At 40.8% G+C, this 19,047-nt stretch overlaps 1 protein-coding gene across 1 annotated transcript in view; it reads right to left on the reverse strand.

The window, feature by feature from the left end:
• The window catches only part of LOC103365833 (polypeptide N-acetylgalactosaminyltransferase 14-like), a 159,392-nt gene that overhangs the window by 63,422 nt on the left and 76,923 nt on the right, over nucleotides 1-19,047 (reverse strand). The window contains exons 3-4 of the mRNA XM_008293382.1: nucleotides 13,635-13,733; nucleotides 812-879 (exon numbers count right to left, since the gene is read on the reverse strand). Coding sequence (XP_008291604.1) covers nucleotides 812-879; nucleotides 13,635-13,733 — 167 coding nt within the window. The remainder of the gene's footprint in view (nucleotides 1-811; nucleotides 880-13,634; nucleotides 13,734-19,047) is intronic.

Genomic DNA, 19,047 nt, shown 5'->3' on the forward strand with positions numbered 1-19,047 from the left:
GAAAAAAAACGCAGTAACTGAAATAAGTTAAAATTGACAAACGTAATGATAAATAAAAATGTAATAAAAATCATGACATTGCCTTTGAATTGTGGTTCAACAGAAATATTTATAAATAAATGAACAACCCTTTGAGCCAGTCACTGCAATCAAGTGTTCTCTGTATCTCTCAATCAGACTTCTGAACCTGTTGACTGGTATTTTGATTTTGGCCCACTGCTCATCAGCAAAGTGCTCTAATTTGTCTGGGACAGTTTAAAAAAAAAATAAAAAATTCTAATTATTCTTTTCAACCATTGACTAGTGACTATTGTGAATTTTGCCGTTTCTTTAATAGACGGGTATAAATACATTTGAGGACGACTGTAAATTAAATTAAACTGAATTCTCTTTTCAATGAATTTGTTGACATTCGGTAATATTATTGGATTCGCCTCAATCTGGACAATCTAAATACTGTCATTTCTTTAGGGTGAGTCTTCACAACTTTCCCTGGTGTATTGGGTATATTCCACCTTGACTTTGTGACTCTCTGGAGACCATCTGGACACAGCTGCAGAAGAGAAAGTGTTCACACAGCTCTTGGGTATCCTCTTTGACCCAGAATGGAGGTTTCCTTTCATCTCCACTTTAATCCTGAAACTGTGGACCCAGCAGCTGTGGACACATTCCTCCCTCTGACCTGTTATGTAGGTCTCATCTCTGTTATCTCTGACCTGGAAGAGACCTGGAATGTGTGTCTCTGTAGCTGTATGTGAGCGTGTATATATATATGTGTGTGTGTGTGTGTGTGTGTCCAGCTGCAGCTCACCGTCGTCACTGAAGTCATCCACCAGAATGATCTCATGGATGAGGTGGACTGGAGTCCTGTTTAAAACGCTGCAGAGAAAGACAAAAGAAGTCTGAAATTTGCACATACACAAGTAAACACCCTAAGTAAATGGATAAATGTATGTGCAATGTACAGAACGCTGACAAGTAAATGCCAGCCTGCAAACACACACATGGACACACACACACACACATGGACACACACACACATAGTTCCAGGTGCTCATGAATCCATTATGTACGCGTTGCACGCCATAAGAAGCAACATATTGAAAATGTCAGCCCAAATTCCTGTTATGAAAATGTATGACGTGTCGCCTCTAAAAAACTATTTCATTAAAGAGGAAGATTGAAACATAAAAAATTCATAACTTTTACAGAGGGAAAATGAGAAAATGTGTTTTGTTCTGGGTGGGTTTCTGCTCGATTTTATTTCATTATTTCTAGTGTTCAATAACCTCAGTGTTCATCATCCCCTCTGGATAAGGCCGAGGAGAGGAGGATGAAGGAGAGAAGAGAGGAGGAGGGATGGAAACAGGAAAGAAAGGGGGAAAAAATATGGGATGAAGAAGAGAACAGACAAGTGATTGGAATGGGAAGAAAGAGACGATGAGGTGGAGGAAAGGAGGAAGAGAGAAGTGAAAGAGAGGAAATGGATGAGATTATGGATGAGAAAAGAAATATGGAGAGAATAAAATAGGGTGAAAGAAAGAAAGTGGAAGGAAAAACGCTAAATAAAAGAGGAGAGCAAGTGAGGACAGAGGAAAATAAGAGAAGAACGACAAGAAGAGAAAGACTGTGTTTTCCCAGGACGGATTAAAGGGAATGAAGGAGAATAAAGAAACAGGGAGGAGACGGCATGTGATGAAGGGAGGAAGATAATGTGGAAAGATAGGAGAGAGTGAAGACATGAGAAGGAGGGAAAAAAATGGAGATATAGGGAGAGAAGGAAGAAGAGAAGAAAGAGGATAAACAGGGATAGAAACACAGGAGGATAGACAAGATTAAAATACAGTTGGATGTAGAATAAAAGAGTACATGAATGAGATCAGAAATAAAAGTGTGTTAGAAATAGAAAGATGGAGAGAAAAAATAAAAGAAAAAGGAAAGGAGAAGAAAAAGAGAACCAAGAGTCGAGGAGGAAAGAAAGTGGAAGAGATGAAGGAGTTGGTTAGCTGAGTGAGACTGGAGGTACGGAGTGTGGAGAAAGTTGGGAAGCGAGCGAAGGGATGAACAGAGGGGAGGCTGATAATGTAAGAGGAGGAGGTGTGGAGCGAACCCGTGAGTCTCTGAGGCACCGGACCCCATCAGGAGAAGTGATGGATGCTTGGAGGGGAGGAGGAGGTGGAGGGAGGGAGGAGGAGAGGTGGGGCGAGATGAAAGAGTGAGGGACAATAAAGGAGGGGACAGAGAGAGAGAGAGAGAGAGAGAGATGGCAGGCTTGTAAGGGAGACGAATAACCCTGATTGTAACTCTCCCCCCCGTCTCTCTGTGGAACTGAGGGCCGATCAGGAGAGATGGATGAACGGATTGATGGATGAGATGGAGGAAGGGGGAGGAGGGAGGAAAGGGGGCGAGGAGGGAGAGGAGGTAGGGTTGTGGGGCAATCGAATGAGTGATAGAGGGAGAGCAGGGTGGAATAAAGATGGAGGGAGAGGCAAAAATCTAACGAAAATAGTGTATTTATCTCATTAGTTCGCATTAAATCCTCCGCTCAATGAATCTATCTACCTACCTATCTATCTGTGCTACAGTGAGGCCGACAGGCACGGATGAATGGACGCAAATCTCTTTTCTTTCTTCCTCTCCACCTTCTCTTCTCTCTTTCACAACCTCCCCTCCCTCACACACACACACACACACACTCACATGCACACACACACACTCACATGCACACACACACACTCACATGCACACACACACATGCACAGGAGTTCCCATTCTCTGGTTCACAGGCCACTAGCTATGAGGCTTAACCTCCCCTCAGGCGTGCTGAGGGAGAAGCTATCTTCAGCTCACAGAAAATATTATCACCGCTGACAATACCGCAGTCGGCTGCCACAGAATAGCAGCTCTATATCTGCACCGCTCATTTCCGACACTCTATATATCAATTTTAGGGGGGAATTTTTTGAAAAATTTTCATTACCTACAGCTGCCATTTGGAGGGTGCTTTCATCCAAAGTGCCTCGAGAGCGTGCATTTTTAGAGCTGAATGTGTGGCCCCGGTGGGAATTTAACCCCACTCTCTGGCAGTGGTAGCGCCGACGCTAAATGGGTGCTGCTGCACGACGGCCAGGGCGAGGGGTTCAGTTCCCACGAGAGTCGCCCGTGCTCAGCGTGTGTGCAGTCAGAGTGGAGGGAGGCAGTTTTGGATGGAGGCGATAAAAGCTTCTGCCAAAATGTTTCTGAAAAGAACTAAATGAAAAACAAAATAGGTAATGTCACACCAGGGTGTTGGCCACGTCGAAGGTCTTTGATAGCAAACCAGGAAACATGATGATGTTATCAAATGTACAACGACACGATTGCAAATGGTATTAATTTGGTGAAAAACTGGACAAGTTTGAATTAGAGTGACAAGTTTCCGCATCGCTTGTAGATATCAGTCTTTCTCAGATCATACAACACTAAGACAACACTTTACTAAGTGTTTTTTCTGTGTCCCCAAAGCCATTTCTAGCTTCAGCTGGTAAACCATATATTTCATCTCTCTTTGTACACTCAAAACTCGCCGCTGCGCCTCCATGAAGGCGGCAGATGTCTTTTCTGAACATGTGACGCAGCCACAGAACCTCTATTACAGGTTTCAGATTGTCTTGCCTCTCTGCTGCCCAGGATTTATGGATTTTATTTACACCTGAGAAGTGATGCTTTCAACCCTTTGGAGCTAGATTTCTTCTGCTCAGTTGGTTACAGTAAAAAACACACTGCCACTCTGTCCTTCATGTGAATGGGCTATTTGTTGTACAGATGGAGAATTGTTTTTCCACCGCCTCCATTTTCCACAGGTGATGAGTCAAATTAGTTTCGACTATTTATGTGGTGTTTGACGTTGCTCTGGGTAAAATTTTGTTACCCTTTTACCCTCTCTCCTTTTCTCCCTTCCCCTGCCTCAGCTCAGTTCCCTTTTTCTTCCCCTCTCTCTCTGCCTGATTGGTTAGCTGACAGCCAGTTCTTCCATCCTCTACCTTGCTGGAGTAATTCATCACTTGCTTCTCTCCACCTCTGCATCTACCACTCTTTCCATTCATCCACATCCCGCCACCTTTCTCCAACCTATTTCTCTATCGAGACCACTGACAGCAATGGAAAAAATTTCATTACAGAATTAAATGTCCACCATTTGAAATATAAAATGCCTCATTTATTGTTGTATGTTATTCAGATGAAATTACTTTCTAGATCAACACATTTTAAAAAAAATACGTAGCAGTAAAGTCGAAGAACACAGACTTCCTTTTTGAAAGTGTAAACGTCACCTTTTTCACTGCATCTTAAATCTGTCTTGCCCTGATAGAAAGCCTTTCCCAGCAGATCTGTGGAAACTGTTCTTGGAAAGAAATCCTGATTCAGCCACTCAATGTTCTGTTCTGTCTAACCACCAGTGATGCATTATGCTATATATCTGCACCCAGTAAATACTGTCTCATCACTGCTGATCTACTGAGCCATACGTCTGCATCTATCAGCCTCAGTCTGGAATCAAAGGGCTACTTTGTCCACATTAAATATAGTCGTGTCCCTGCTAATCTGTAAAGATCTATATCTGTACTCGCTAATTACTTTTCTCATGACTGTTTATTTAGTAGATGCTGTTTGTGTAACTCATCAGTGTTAATCGAATGGAAGAGAAATTACAGATGATCTGTAATGCTCCATATCAGTGTCCTGTAAATGCTGACTACTCCTGATAAATACGCAGTAATTACAGCTGATAGACGATTAATTTAGATTAGTATTTAGAAAATGCTCTCTGATCAGTAATGATAAATGCTATCTGATTAGCATATAAAACTGTATTTTGAAGATTTTTTTGGGCAAGACCATAGACTTGAGCCCACAGATAAAGGTTTAGATAGGATTGGAATAGAAGCAGACAACAGAAGACTTTAATAAAACAGTGAAGCCGCAGTAAAAAGCCCAAACTATAAATCGACCTCATCCTAATAAATCCTGAGTGATCAGTGGTAGAGGAAGTGATCAGGACTCTTTACTGTGCGTTTTTTAGGAGTACTGAATCAGAAAGTGCTGAGCTGGTGCTGATCTAGAAGTGGCATTTCTACACTCCCAATAACTGCTGGCTGCTGAGCGGAGCAAGATGGTTGCTTGGCTGGATTACAGATTGACTGATGGACCAAGCGGGTAATTAGATGGCTAAATGAGGTTTATTTTCAAGCCATTTTTAAGCCTGACCTCATCCATATTACCCACCACAGAAAAAAAATCTAAACCAAGACATGGTTTCTGGATTGAGGTTTTTTTTCTTCTCTTGTCTTGTTTTTTCTCAGAACATAATTGCATTTCTGCTATGTTATAGAAAAAGAGACAACAAAAGAGTCTGCACACAGTTAAGTACTTCAAAGGATAATGTGATTTCAAACTGTGAACTGACCCTTTCCATCTACTGGTAAACAGCACTGTAGTGGTTCTACGTGGCAGCTATTGACAATTAGAACTGACATGAAGACAGAGTGTAGTTACACACACATCATATGGAGGTGTAAGACCAGTAGAAAGCAGCTCGGTTCAAAGAGTAATACCTGCATAGTTCAGCTACAAAAATATTAAATGTATTGGACAATATTTCACTCCCAGTTAGATCTTCATCAGGTCAAAATGTTCGGAAATGGTGACAATTCAGTCTCTCTCTACATACATACATATGACCCTATACATATATATTTATGTGATGGGTGTTGTTATCCATCCAACTCACCACAGGCAATTAATCTAGTGGCACTAGAGCGACACTGAGCTTTTACCACTGTAGGAACATGAGAGTTGTTTTCCGGTGGCCCAAACCCCTAAAAAGCTCTTTCAGGGACATTTTCAGGCGAGTAATGACATCTACTCCAGGGTAGGTACTTCTGAGGAGCCCCGAGAAAAGTGCTGTGTGGGGCTTGATGCTAATTGACTCCCCGGTAGCTCAACGGGATAGGACTGCGTCCCATGAACAGGGGCTATAGTCCCCGATGCAGCGGTCGCCAGTTCAAATCCCGCTAATAACCATTTGCTGCAGGTCTCTCCCCATTCTTCTAGATTGTTTTTCTCTTGACTAGATCCTTGCTTGTGTTGTATCTGCTCTCAGATGTACGTCGCTTTGGATAAAAGCATCTGCTAAATGAAATTGTAGAATTGTAATCGGTTAAATTCTGAGAAAACAATTGGTTAAACTTGGACAGGACACCAAGTCAAATTTTCAATGTCCTCAGTGAGTAGCAGCCTCTAACGTCGCTATCAACAACAGAAAATGCACCATAGGTAACAAACCTCCATTGTTCTATTTGTTATGTTCTCATACAACCAGAGTTACACCAGCTACTACCATTTGTCATCGTTTGGTGCACTAACAGTTGACATCATGGCCGAAGCTGTCAGATCCCACAGAGAGACTGGCACGACGGATTATGGGGCTGTTCCTATAAATGTTTGTGCCTCCTTGCATTCGTCCAGAGTTCCTGCAGTGGAAAGCTGCCTAACACTATATCAAATGCATCTCCAAAATATTACATCCATCCCAAATAGTGTATTACAAAGAAAGTCTGCTGTTATTGGAGATGGCTGAGTGGCATGATCCCAAGGACGGAACACCTCATAGTCATTAAAATAAATTAAATTAATACATAATCATGAAAATAAAAGAAACAAACAATTGACTTGTGTGCAGCTTTGTCTAGTATATTTCCAAAACAGCAAAACACTTTCAAAATGGGCCTGTCTCAAATGAACTAGGCTGACAGTACCATGCCTCCTTGCTTGGAAATAAACATAATTTGGCACAAATCTGTTTGCTGGTCAAGAGGAGATGGAAAATTACAGCAATGCGTTTTCTTTTCCCCGTGCGTTCTCAGCTAACAGTCTGTTTCTCATGGTACATGTGAAAACAGCACGTAAAATTGCAGAACGAAGAGATTTGCTGATATCCCCCAATATGTGCACACTGCCTGGCACACGAAGGCTGCAGATTATTGTCGTTTGTGTGTTATTATGCTTCGAGTGCCCTCACATAGGGAGAAAAAATGAACCACAATCAGCGGTTAATGAATGCATGAAAACAAAAACAAATGATAAGTGCAGGCTAGATATCAAAACAAACATCACACTCAGACATTTAATTAACCCTTTTCTCTAGTCAATTAACATTCAGCATGTTTGCACTGGCTTGGCTGTGGATGTAAAATGAGTTTAAAACAAGATCATAAACAGGGAAATGCATTAGACTGGATATATATTTTTATATTTCTCCATCTGTAACATCTTGTGCTGCCAGTGTTTGTGATGTAAATCTCTCTTGTAGGATTAGATGGTTTTGCTGTCATTATTCTAGCATTAATGAGTCAAAATTCTTAACATAGCAGCTTTGATCTCATAATATTTGTCACGTTGGAGGAGATTTCTCTTTAGCGTTCCCTTCTCCCATTGATGCTCCTGTAGCTCCTCTGTAAATAACGAAAACCTCACAGCTCAGGAGGCTGTTTTACATGAACACACACACACACACACACACACGGAGCCAAAACAAACTAAACCCATTAAAACCAAATATGTCCTCAAAAAGCTCCACGTCTCTTTCCTCTCTCATCCTCCGTCTTTCTCTCTCTCGCGCGTTGCCTGCTTATCTCTTGCCCAGCGGAGACAGAGAAGATGAGATCAATTTTCGGATCAGACCTTGATTAAATATCGACAAGGCCTGGCTCTCCCTCAGAAAGCAACGCTTTGATCACGAGATGAAAAGCTTTCAAAGTGCCCATCATTGTCTCAGAAATCAAACTTATTAAAGTTCCGCCTGCATACCGCCGAGGCCCCAAAGCGCACAAAACTCCAAAATTATACCTCTTTATAATGTAATTGTAGGCATTCAGTACATTTTCAGTGTTTTCAGAGTCCGCGGAGCAAACCGTGATTGCACATAGTAAAAAGAAAATGTATCTCTCTATTATCAGGCTATTTGAGGGGTTTTTTTTGTTTTGTTTTTTAGCTTGATTCTGACGCTTGAAATTAGATTGCAATCCTTTGCTGTCTCCGAGACTAAACATCTTTCAACGCTTCTTAAAGAAGATTTTTAGATTTCGTCGACTGTTTGAAGCGGATCCAGTGCAGATAAAGGAAGCAAACTGATATATTCATGATGAAGATGAAGGCTTTAGTTAAGCTCAATACTTCACATTGTCACAGTTTCCCACAATGCTGGTGCTAATGCTGCTTAAATGTCTTGCTCGTGGGTATAACGGCAGCACTGATGAGAGTGGTGTTAATAGTATATGATAGCAGGTTACGCACGCTGCATGCCATTCCTTCCTTCTGTCATTGGGACAAGTATTAAAAATGTTTGGCATTGACGCGCTCGTGCTTGTGGAAAATGCCCGGCAAGATGTAAGACTTGGGAGCTGCAGCAACCACATGGAGGTTTGTAACTCGACCAAGCAGGACCAGAAGGCTTCAACATGTCCGGGCCAAGTCGGGCACAATTTTCCAGTGTATGCAGCAGGTTCAACACTAAAATATAAATATTGCGATCGAACCTTAAATCCTATCCTCTCATGACTCTCATTAAAGCAAAAATATGGATTCCAGGCTTTGGGCCCATGCAGAACTCTAGAGCAACTGTTCTAGTGCAAAAATCAGCCAAGTGCACATTTTCCTTTCAGTGATGCCCATGTGTGCTTATTGGCAGTTTTTCAGTTTTTTCACCAACTTGCTGTTCTCACACGACACATAAACAGGGCTAAAGACTCACTTTTAACATTGGCTGTGCTGGTGCATCTAACTTTTTTATTTATGTGCACCCCAAACTTTTCACATTGTTTACCTTTTCTTGCCACTTCCCATACACATTGGTCATTTCTGTTGCGTACATTTAACCTCTGTTGGATGATATCAGACTCCCACACGATGACTTGCAAAAATACATTTATTATGTATTATTAGACCTGACTACCAGCAAAACGTTGCACTAATAAATGCATTTTTGCAAGTTAGATGGTGTGCAGGAGTCTTGCTTTAACTTTTAGATATGCTCGCCCCTCTGCTTCATGAATAGATGTGGGAAGTGTTTCTTTGTTAAATGTTATCAGCCCATTAAATGACCACTGTCTTTGCTGATGTTTCATTTGGGACCTGCTCTACCTTCCAGTAGGCTCAGCAGGCCGTTTTAGACCGCATTTAATGAGCTCTGTTTTCACCTCAGTTAAAGGCAGTAGAGCTGCAAGTTTGCACTTATGGGGAGGAACAAAAGTTTGCATTTGGATGAAGGAGGAGCTGGTTTTAATCTGATTACTGGCCACTGTTGATTTTTTCCACAAATGTCTTCCTTTGACTTTGGCTTTCACTCGCTGCATTTCAGTCCGTGTTTGGTCAAGCTTAGGAACCAAAACTACCTGGTTTAGTTTAGAGAAGGATCGTAGCCTGGGGTAAATCTCCTGTCCCTACGTTTATCACATTCTACATTGCTCCTCTGGACATTTTACAAGCACTTATTCAAATGAACGCCAGAGGTCTTCTGTCTGTCAATAATCAGAATGGATGTAACACATCCAGCACAAGGTGGAGGAGGTCCTACAGGCCCGTATCTATGGGAATTATCAGCAATGACAATGGTCACCTAATGAGCTGATAACATCTGAATTGGATGTGGTTCACTGCTGCCTGATGCTCAATTGTTGCTTTGAAGGTGGCTGCTTTACTAACCACACACCTGGCATGGCGCAGGACAATATCTTGGAAATGTTTTAGTCAGAACATTGATGTTCTGACGTAAAGGCGTTGTTTGAAGCTATGGTTTGGCTACACTCTTTGCAATAAATGCAATAGATTATGTCTGTTTTATCATAAACACAGTTTTAAGATAGAGAATGCAACCACGGTTGTTCTTTTGAAGCTACAATTCACAGATGTCCCACAACACTTTACATGGAGACTAGTGGTCAGTCATTCACTTGTCATGGAGTTCCCTTCATGCCTCACATGCCAGAGTAGACCGTACGAGGAAGCTGCACACAGAGAAGCCTTGAACTGCCGATCAGTTGTTGCAGTGAATTCCACCTCAAACAGGTGTTAGAAAAAGCATTTGTTTGAAAAGAGTGAAATGAGGTGTTCTAATGTCAGATGAACCAAAGCTGAAACTAAGTGATTTTATCTACATGGATTCACTGGCTGGAGACACATACAGACAGACCTACTAAATACTAAGTGGACTGGTGCAACAAAATAAAAATGATCTGTGGACAGATTTTTGATTGCATGTTGCACGCTGGAGTCTTGCATCAGTGCTATGATTTTTGGGAAACAACTTGCATGCCTCAAAATTCACTCTCCACTATTTACATGCTCAAGGCCTATATTAAAAATGGTCCTTGATCAGAACTGCAGCACAATGATAAAAAATTTTTAAAAAATAAAGGTGAACATTGTTCACTGTGGGACTGCAAGGTGCCTCTGTGGTTAGCACCGTCGTCTTGCAGCTGGAAGATCCCCGGTTTGCGTCCCGGGATCTTTCTGCATGGAGTTTGCATGTTCTCCCCGTGCAGCGTGGGTTCTCTCTGGGTTCTCCGGCTTCCTCCCACACAGTCCAAAAACATGTTGAGGTTAATTGGTGATTCTAAATTGTGTGAATGTAAGTGTGCTTGGTTGTCTGTCTCTAAGTGTAGCCCCTGACAGACTGGTGACCTGTCCAGGGTGTCCCCTGCCTTCACCCTGAGTCAGCTGGGATAGACTCCAGCCCCCCATGACCCTAGTGAGGATTAAGCGGTGTATAGATAATGGATGGATGGATGTTCACTATGATGGATTACATGTCTCAGATAAATTCCAAGTATCTACCAGTTGAAATTCATACTGTACAGATATAAACTGAATCTAGTGTCTGGCTGTTAGGCAGATCATCAATCTAAACATTGATGGTTTGCTGTGGGTCAGCAGTAATGTAAATGACACACAATTTGCAGTTAATGGGCCAAAACCTGCAAAACCACACGATGGTCCATTAAATATCCTTAAGCAAGGCACTAACACTTCCACATCCAGCCGACTCTAACGTTGACTTTTAACCTTTCGAATTGTCTAATAAAAAGAGACTCTCTCCTACAAAAAGATATTTGTAAAAAAAACAAAAAAAAAAACAATTTAAAACTTTGCTTCCATAGCAACCAACTATCTAAAAAAAAGCATGTGCAGCTTTGAAACACTTAAATACTAAACAGACAGGTTCCTGCACTTACTGTCTCATTACTCATAACGTCACCATGTTCAGTCTGTTGGCTGTTTTTGTTGTCAGCTGCACTGACTCATACAGAAACTGTAAATGTCAAGTGAGCCCTTGTAGCACCCTTCACTTTTCTAAGCTTTAGCAAAGTGCTTCACTCTCCTTGTGAAGACAGCGGGTGAAACACTTCTCTCAAAGTGGTCTGTCGCTGTGAACCTACTGCTAGGAAATGGCTGCTTAAAAAGCAAAGTAAGTAAAAAGTCCAGAAAATTTAAAGCTAAAGTGTGAATTGTCAAAAGCTGAGAAATTCTGACTTTTTTTTTTAACAACAGCAATTTAACAGTTACATACACTTTGCACTTTAGGTGAGCCGGATTTAACCTTCTCGCTCAGACTTTTTTTATGTTTAATTTTTAAAATCATTTACACAAATACAACTGTCACTCCTCTTGTGTGCAGCCAAGCGCAACACAGCAAAAGTCTTCAGGTAGATTGGCCAAAAGTAGATTATTCCTATTTATGTGACTGTGTCTCACTCTGTTCTTCACATAGGCTTCTTTCAGACATGCTCCTGCCTTCATCTTTACCGCTGATTTGCCCCAGCGGCAACAAAAAAAGCCCTCAGTGGTCCAATAATCTTAATCACCATCATCATCGTAAGACTGTCACTTAAATGGTAAAAAGGTCAGCTATTGCTGCTCTAGTTATGAAATGTAATCTTTGAAGATTAAATATTTGTGGAATGTTCTCAGAGTGTAGAAAAGCTACGTTTATATGTGTCAGATGTGCTTTCCCACAGAGTTGTCGAGTCCATTGCATCATATGTCCTTTTTATCATGTGAAATCTGGTTGAAAATGAAAAGATTTCAGCATAATAATAAACCCACTATCCATTATTATAATACAAGCATCCATCCAGTACGTCCTTCCTGCTCTTTAGAGGTGGTGGCCATCAACACTTGTGCTAACGAACATGTTATTCAGATTTTAGCTACAAACAAACCATTTATTTTTTGCTATTGGCATTCGAGGGAAATAAGATATAAATGTCTAAATGAAAATGCCATGAAATATTGCTCTGCTAAATGTCTTTAAGATAGAACATATTTTTATCTTCAAATGTTTTAATGTCAAGCAAAACAGTTTGTAGCTGCACAGAAGCTTCAGAGGATCTAGTGCACCCTGGTGAGAGCAAATGTTCCAAATTCACAAAGTAAAAATAAAAGCCAGCTAAACTACTTCCAGCTCCAAGTCACCACCGGCAAGTATACACACAAGCATGCACGGCACACACACACACACACACATACACACACACGAGCACACACACCGAGAGAGCCAGAGCAAAAGGGAGCAGAAGGGCCCAGGGAGACAGATTGTCTTTTAATTGGTTGAAAACTGCAGAGCTTTGAGAAGGGCTGAAGGGGAGGACACACACACACATACATATATCCACACACGCACACACACACACACACACACACACACACACACACACACACAGACACACACACACACACACACACACACTCAGCAAACACACACACAGCAAACACACACAATGTCCTCTGTGATAGTAAGGAGACGTAGCCAGTCCCTGCTGACTGACTGGTATAATGAGCTGAACTTGGGCCAAAAGCTGGAGGTGTGTGTGTGTGTGTGTGTGTGTGTGTGTGTGTGTGTGTGTGTNTCTGTGTGTGTGTCTGTGTGTGTATTTGTTTGCACTGAATGCGTGTGTGGCAGCGTGCTGATATTATCGAACTGAAAGACAGAACGATGGTTCAAAGATTGAGGGTCAGAGGAGTGTAAATATGTGTGTGTTTATAAAGGGTTTTTCTTTCTACTGTACCATCACTGGATCTCTGCTGAAAGTTTTGGCAGTTGCATGTTTGTTTGTTCATCAGCCAGCATTTAAAGTAGTTTTTAACCCCTGAAAACTTATCTCAAAGCTGCAAATTTAGAAGCTTTTTCCAAAAAAAATAATCATTTTCTACATTAAAATGGCTTAGATATAATTACACGCTGTTGCTTCCTTTAGAATGTACGGTTCTACAAAGTCCTTGCCTCTCTGTCTCCACCCACACCTCCCCACTACATACAGCTCACCTACAACTCTGCTCCAACACTGCAAACTGCTTTACACAATGGCAAGTGGTAGGTTTAAAAAAAAAGAAGAAGAAGAAAAAAAAAAGAAGAGAGATTTACACCAGTGGGGGTCTTTAAGGTTTGACAAGTACAGTTTGCTGAAGTTTTATATTTCTTGAGATAAATTAAAAACCAAAAGCCAACATGCTGCCAGAATACAGTTCAACCAGAATGTTAGAAAATAATGAAAGCCTCCTATTACACCATAAATACATCATGAATATGTGTGTGATACCTCTTGATGGTGCGAAGCAGGGTAGATCTGGCCTCGTTGTGGAAGGTGATGATGATGGAGGTCGGAGGAAGATCCGAGTCGTAGTGAAGAGTGGTGCACCTGCAGAGAGAGAGAGCATTATTAAACATGGGATCCACTGATCCATGTGGTGAGATTCATGTCGAGGAAGAATACTTAAAGTCAGATAAAGAGCAATAATAAAGTCCATCATGGTAAATGATAATGTATTAGTGTGGGTTACAGTGATACAACATTATCCCTGTATGATCTGTAACACTCCCCTCTCATAAAATACGGCAAATTACACCTGAACACCGACAATTTTTACCACTGCTTGAATATTCTGATACAATTGAAGAAGCAGCTGTTGTCATCATTAATCACTAGTGTTAGAAAGTAATTAGAATGACATTATTTCTCTTTCTAAGTTGGAATACTTTATGAGACAGTTACTGCTTCTGTCTGTCGGCACACACACACACACACACACACACACACACACACACACATACGCTCACAGTAACAGAGTGGTCAGAGCAGACCTGTTGAAAATGAATAATAGATGACCACCAAGAGGCTCATTAAAATACACCACATAACAGCATTTGTGTCTGTGCTGCCTTCGCCAGGTCAGCAGTCTTTTCTTCTAAAAGAACAGACACACACACACACACACACACACACACACACACACACACACACAGTATAATGAGATGCCTGGCCTTTACCTATCAGACTGATGGATTGGTGACATTTTCAAACAGAAACAGTCTGCGTGGTCGGCTTTGGCCTTCATTTTTTAAAAAGCTCACCTTTTTAAAAATATGTGTGTGTCCGTGTAAAACTTAGCACCCCGCACCATTACCCAGCTTAACGCGTGGTTCTCTGCTGCTTACCTAATCGAATTCCATAATGTGTTTCATTATTTTTTTATTTATTTATAACTGGAGGCATTAAGGCCGAAACACTCAGGTAAAAAAACGTTGTACATAAGGAAGACAGATTGGTTTGGTTTTCCCCGTTTTCTTTCACTTAACAGTGGCCGGTGTTATACTCAGTGTTGTGCATGAACGCGCTTGAAAGAGAAGCCGTGCATGAGCAACGAGTTCATGTTTATAGCGGAAGTTGAACTGAAAGTATTTGTGTCCAATCAAGCAAACACTAAAGCACTGAGTTTTATGGCACACAAGGATTGACGACGCTCGGTATGCTTTTAACATTGCTCGTGCAAATAGCAGCTCACACAATGCAGGTTCCAGTGCTGATGAAGCCAGTAAAAATCAATCTTTAAAGGATTCCCAAGTGAAAAAAAAATCTCACAGTTTATGGAAATTGATTGAAATTGAAAAGATGAACTATAACTAAGTTAAAACTACATGTCCAGTCGAGCCATCCGAGCAGTTATCTGCAAGTGGTGACATAAAATCATTAAAAAACAGTTTGACCAACAGATGCAAAGTTCCCCAACCTAAATCAAATTCTCCGTATTTTTTGTTTTTCAAAACAACAGCTACAAGATCTTTTGTCTGGATTTGTTCAAGACTACATTGGAGAACATCTTCAGCCTTTCAACAAGGTCAAAAAACCATCGATCACTAAATTAGTAACTGGTTTGCAGCCATTATGGTGTGGGCCCTTTAAGAAGGCACACACTGTTGAACAAGACATTGCAGAAAATTATTTGTGATCTAAAGGCTGAACTTGTGCTATATCCACAACAGTAGACAGCTGGTGTGCTGTGAACAAGACATTTATGGGCATCACAATTAACTGGTTCTACAAAAAATATGTCTCAGACGAGCTTTGTGTGTCAAAGCAGCTCACAATGTGTTGGCAAAATGTCGCCAGACGTGTAAAAACAATTCAAAAACCAAATTAAGATTGCGTGTACTCCAACAGATAACTTCAACATCCAACTACTTTGAGGAGGATGTTGTTTTTGATCCGGAACCAGTTGTTTTCAATGATAAGGCAACTGAAGAACATGATAAATTAGGCTCTACCTCACCTACTGCTGCTGCTCCTGAGAGCTCAGATGAAGATGATGAAATAGAACCTGAGTCCTTCTGAGATCTCTAGTGTGTGGCTCACACCTTAAACCTAATCGCCAAAGACAGTGAAAGGTAAGTGAAAGACAACAGAGACGATTATGTAGGGCTGTTTTTGCAAAGGTGTCTGCTTTGTGGGAAACAAAGTTAAACAAAGGCCAAAAGCATCTGATATGGTCTAAGAAGAGCTTGGTACTGGCTTTGTATTGCCACCTGACACACAGTGTTTATTGCTATGCTACCACAGTCTTGCATGGAAAACTTAACTCCCAAGACAGGTACTAATGAGGCTGCTGATGCTGCCATTCGTGCAAATGACAAACATACCCTGCACACTGTCTGTGATGAGTTTGGCTTGCATCGATTGCCTCCAGAGGAAATTGACTTCATACATAACTTTGTGGGAGTAATGAGCCCCTTAGCAGTTGCAATGAACATCCTGCAGAGGGAGGAGAACATCTTCAAAAGGTACTTGGTTCCAACCATTGTCAAACCACACAGTGATATAAATGCCATGCTACACAAGGTCTGAACACATGATATACCCTTATATAAAACCACATGTAGTGACGGAGAACAAGACTGGAAGGCTTGCTTGAGAATTAAGAACACATATTGGCAGCCATGCTGCTGCCAATGTTCAAGCTCTACTGGAAGATGAGGAGAAACGCCTGCAGTACTGAGCAATGTCGGAACAAGAATTTCAAAATGATTAACTCTGATGACTCACAGTCAAGAAGCTCTCGGTCCAGTGGTGACATAAACAGATGAGACAATACGACAGCAATTTTTAGATTTAAACCAAACCCACTGAATTCCAGCAAAAGTGAAGAAGTACCTTAATCGGATGCACCAACAACAGATGGATTTGCTGAGTACCTGCTGCTGCTTAGTCTCAAAGAGCTGTTCAGAAAGTCCAACACTGCATCTAAAGCACCCCACTTCCTCACTGATGGTCACATATTGAGTCCCAGGAGAAATCGGCTTGGTGAAGCCAACTCTGAGAAGCAACGGCTCTTAAAAGCCAGCACAGAGATTTGAACTGCTTTTATTGGTGAACTGACGAATAGTATCTATTGCTGTGAGGCTTTAGAAGATCTTGATGGGCAGTGGTGGTGCAACATACTAGGGATGAGTGTATTGGTGTACAGGGTTGTAGCTGCATGAGAAGTGAGAATGACTTATTTTTTCTGTTTTTATAGTCTACTTTACTCTTTTCTTCTTAGAGGATTTTCAGAAATGTGGGCTGAAAAATGCACTGTAAATCTGTAGCTAAAGCCTTTGACAACCAAAACACAGAGAAATTCAGCTTCTAAAATGTTGAAAGGTACATGTGTTACAAGCTAAATGCTGTTTGAGTGTTCAGAGCTGTTATTTTTTTTTCCTCTGGAAGGACAGAAAATCAAACTTGAAGAGAATGAAATACTCGTTCACTTTACTTTTAGCGCTGCTCTTTTCGGAGGATGTTAAAATATGTTAGCTAAATATTGCACTTTGAGCAGATGAGGCACATCCTGGGTTTCCACACTTCTACAAACAGTTTTTTTTTCTATGTTGGTACTTAGCATCTTGTTGGTTGTTGGCATCATCTGAGCTCTGGTGTTCACAGTCACTGCCCTGCAGAATATTCTCCCGAAGGTTTTAAGATGCAGTGCCTGGTCTTTCATCCCATTATTGCTTTCTTTAAATTGTTTGCTCTGCAGAACTGAACACATCTTCTTTCAGCTAGCGACTGTAATGAAGCCAGTCATGGATCCTATACCAACACTCTTGGAAGCATATGAATATATTTAATGTTTTTGAAAAGCTGCATAATTTGATTCATGCAGACTAAATAAAATGTCCATTGCCCCTACAGTACACCGTCACTGCACCTGTTTTAAAATAAATAAATAATAAAAATGTATATAGAGTTGAATTACATTAGTAAAACCAATTGGTTTGTGGACGTCGTAGTTCTTGACAAATTGTTTTAAGTAGTAAAACGCATCATGCAGTCACCCTGGGTTTTTTTTTAGCTTCTCAATCTATGGATACGGTGATTTATGAATTTTGGGAAGTGTCAGTTGGGGACTGGGGTTGGATGGGTAGAAGGAGGTTTTACTGAAAAAGCTCAGAGAAGCTCTTCTCTGGCTTTTGTGTGAACTGGCTCAACACTGGTTATACAGTTAAAACAGAATAAATACAACATGTAAAAACACAGAACCATTTACATGAACAACTATGAACGATATACGAGAGAAGCAAAATTCTGCCATTCAAATTCATTATTCACAAGTTAATACAGCATTTTAGAGCTTGAGCACGTCTGTGTCACGAACAACAAATTTGCAGTTTGTCTTATTTGCCCGTGGAAAATATCAGAATGTTTAATAATTCTACTTCCGTGGAAGCTGAATGATGCTGCTTTTGATGTATTGTCTCTGATCAGTTTACAAGCTATATTTTACACTGCACAAACTGTAAACTCAAAGTCAGCAAGATAACTAATATAAATAGAACAGTGGACTAAAATTACAGAGGTCTCCTGTAGCACAGTATTCTTGCTGCAGTTCCTATGATTCACTACAGAAGGAAACATTTTTATATCACAGTGCACATTTTCTTGTAACACAATCACAAAACCATATTTATCAAAACTCTGACACATTTCTCAGTGAGAAAGGTTGGGAAGCTTCCCCTCTGTTGCTGGCCAACTTTGTAGTTTGAAAAAGATAAGATGTATATTTTTTTTCCCCCACAAGAAAAATCTAAGCTTGTGCAGCTCAGAAGCAGGAAGACTTATCTGCTTTCCAAGCATCTGACATATGACGACACCAAAAACATGTTGACTCGCTGTGATCAGGCAGGAATGCTTCATATCAGAGGACATTAACATTTTTTCAATCAAAGGCCAGAGTCTCTGTGAAGTTTGACCAGTAAGGTTCACCAGTAGATTTTTATGGATCCATCCATCAAACATGAACATGACTTTCTTCACCCTCACGTATTTTGTCTTTTATCAGATATCATGCATAGTGTTCAGCAACTATACGAAAATTAAATAAGCCGAATTCGTTTACCAGCAGACTTTAATCTTTCCAATATTTTGTGGGTTCAGCCGAGTGTGTCTCGTCGAAGTGTCCTTGAGCCAAACATTTAACCTCCTCTTGAGATTTGCTGTGGGTTAGAAAACGAGCTAAACTCTTAATTTGTTGTATTAACAGGTCGGCACGCAGCATCACTCAGTGCGCACGAGCACCCAGCTGTGAAATAATACTATCAGCACCTCATTAACTCACTTTTTTTTTTTTTTTTAGTTTGGAGGCACAATGATTAAGTAGGGAAACAATACCACCAAAGCAGATTACAGTTTGTTAAAAAAA

This window comes from Stegastes partitus, unplaced genomic scaffold (genome assembly GCF_000690725.1).
Source record: "Stegastes partitus isolate 25-593 unplaced genomic scaffold, Stegastes_partitus-1.0.2 Scaffold879, whole genome shotgun sequence".
NCBI classification, from domain to species: Eukaryota; Metazoa; Chordata; class Actinopteri; family Pomacentridae; genus Stegastes; species Stegastes partitus.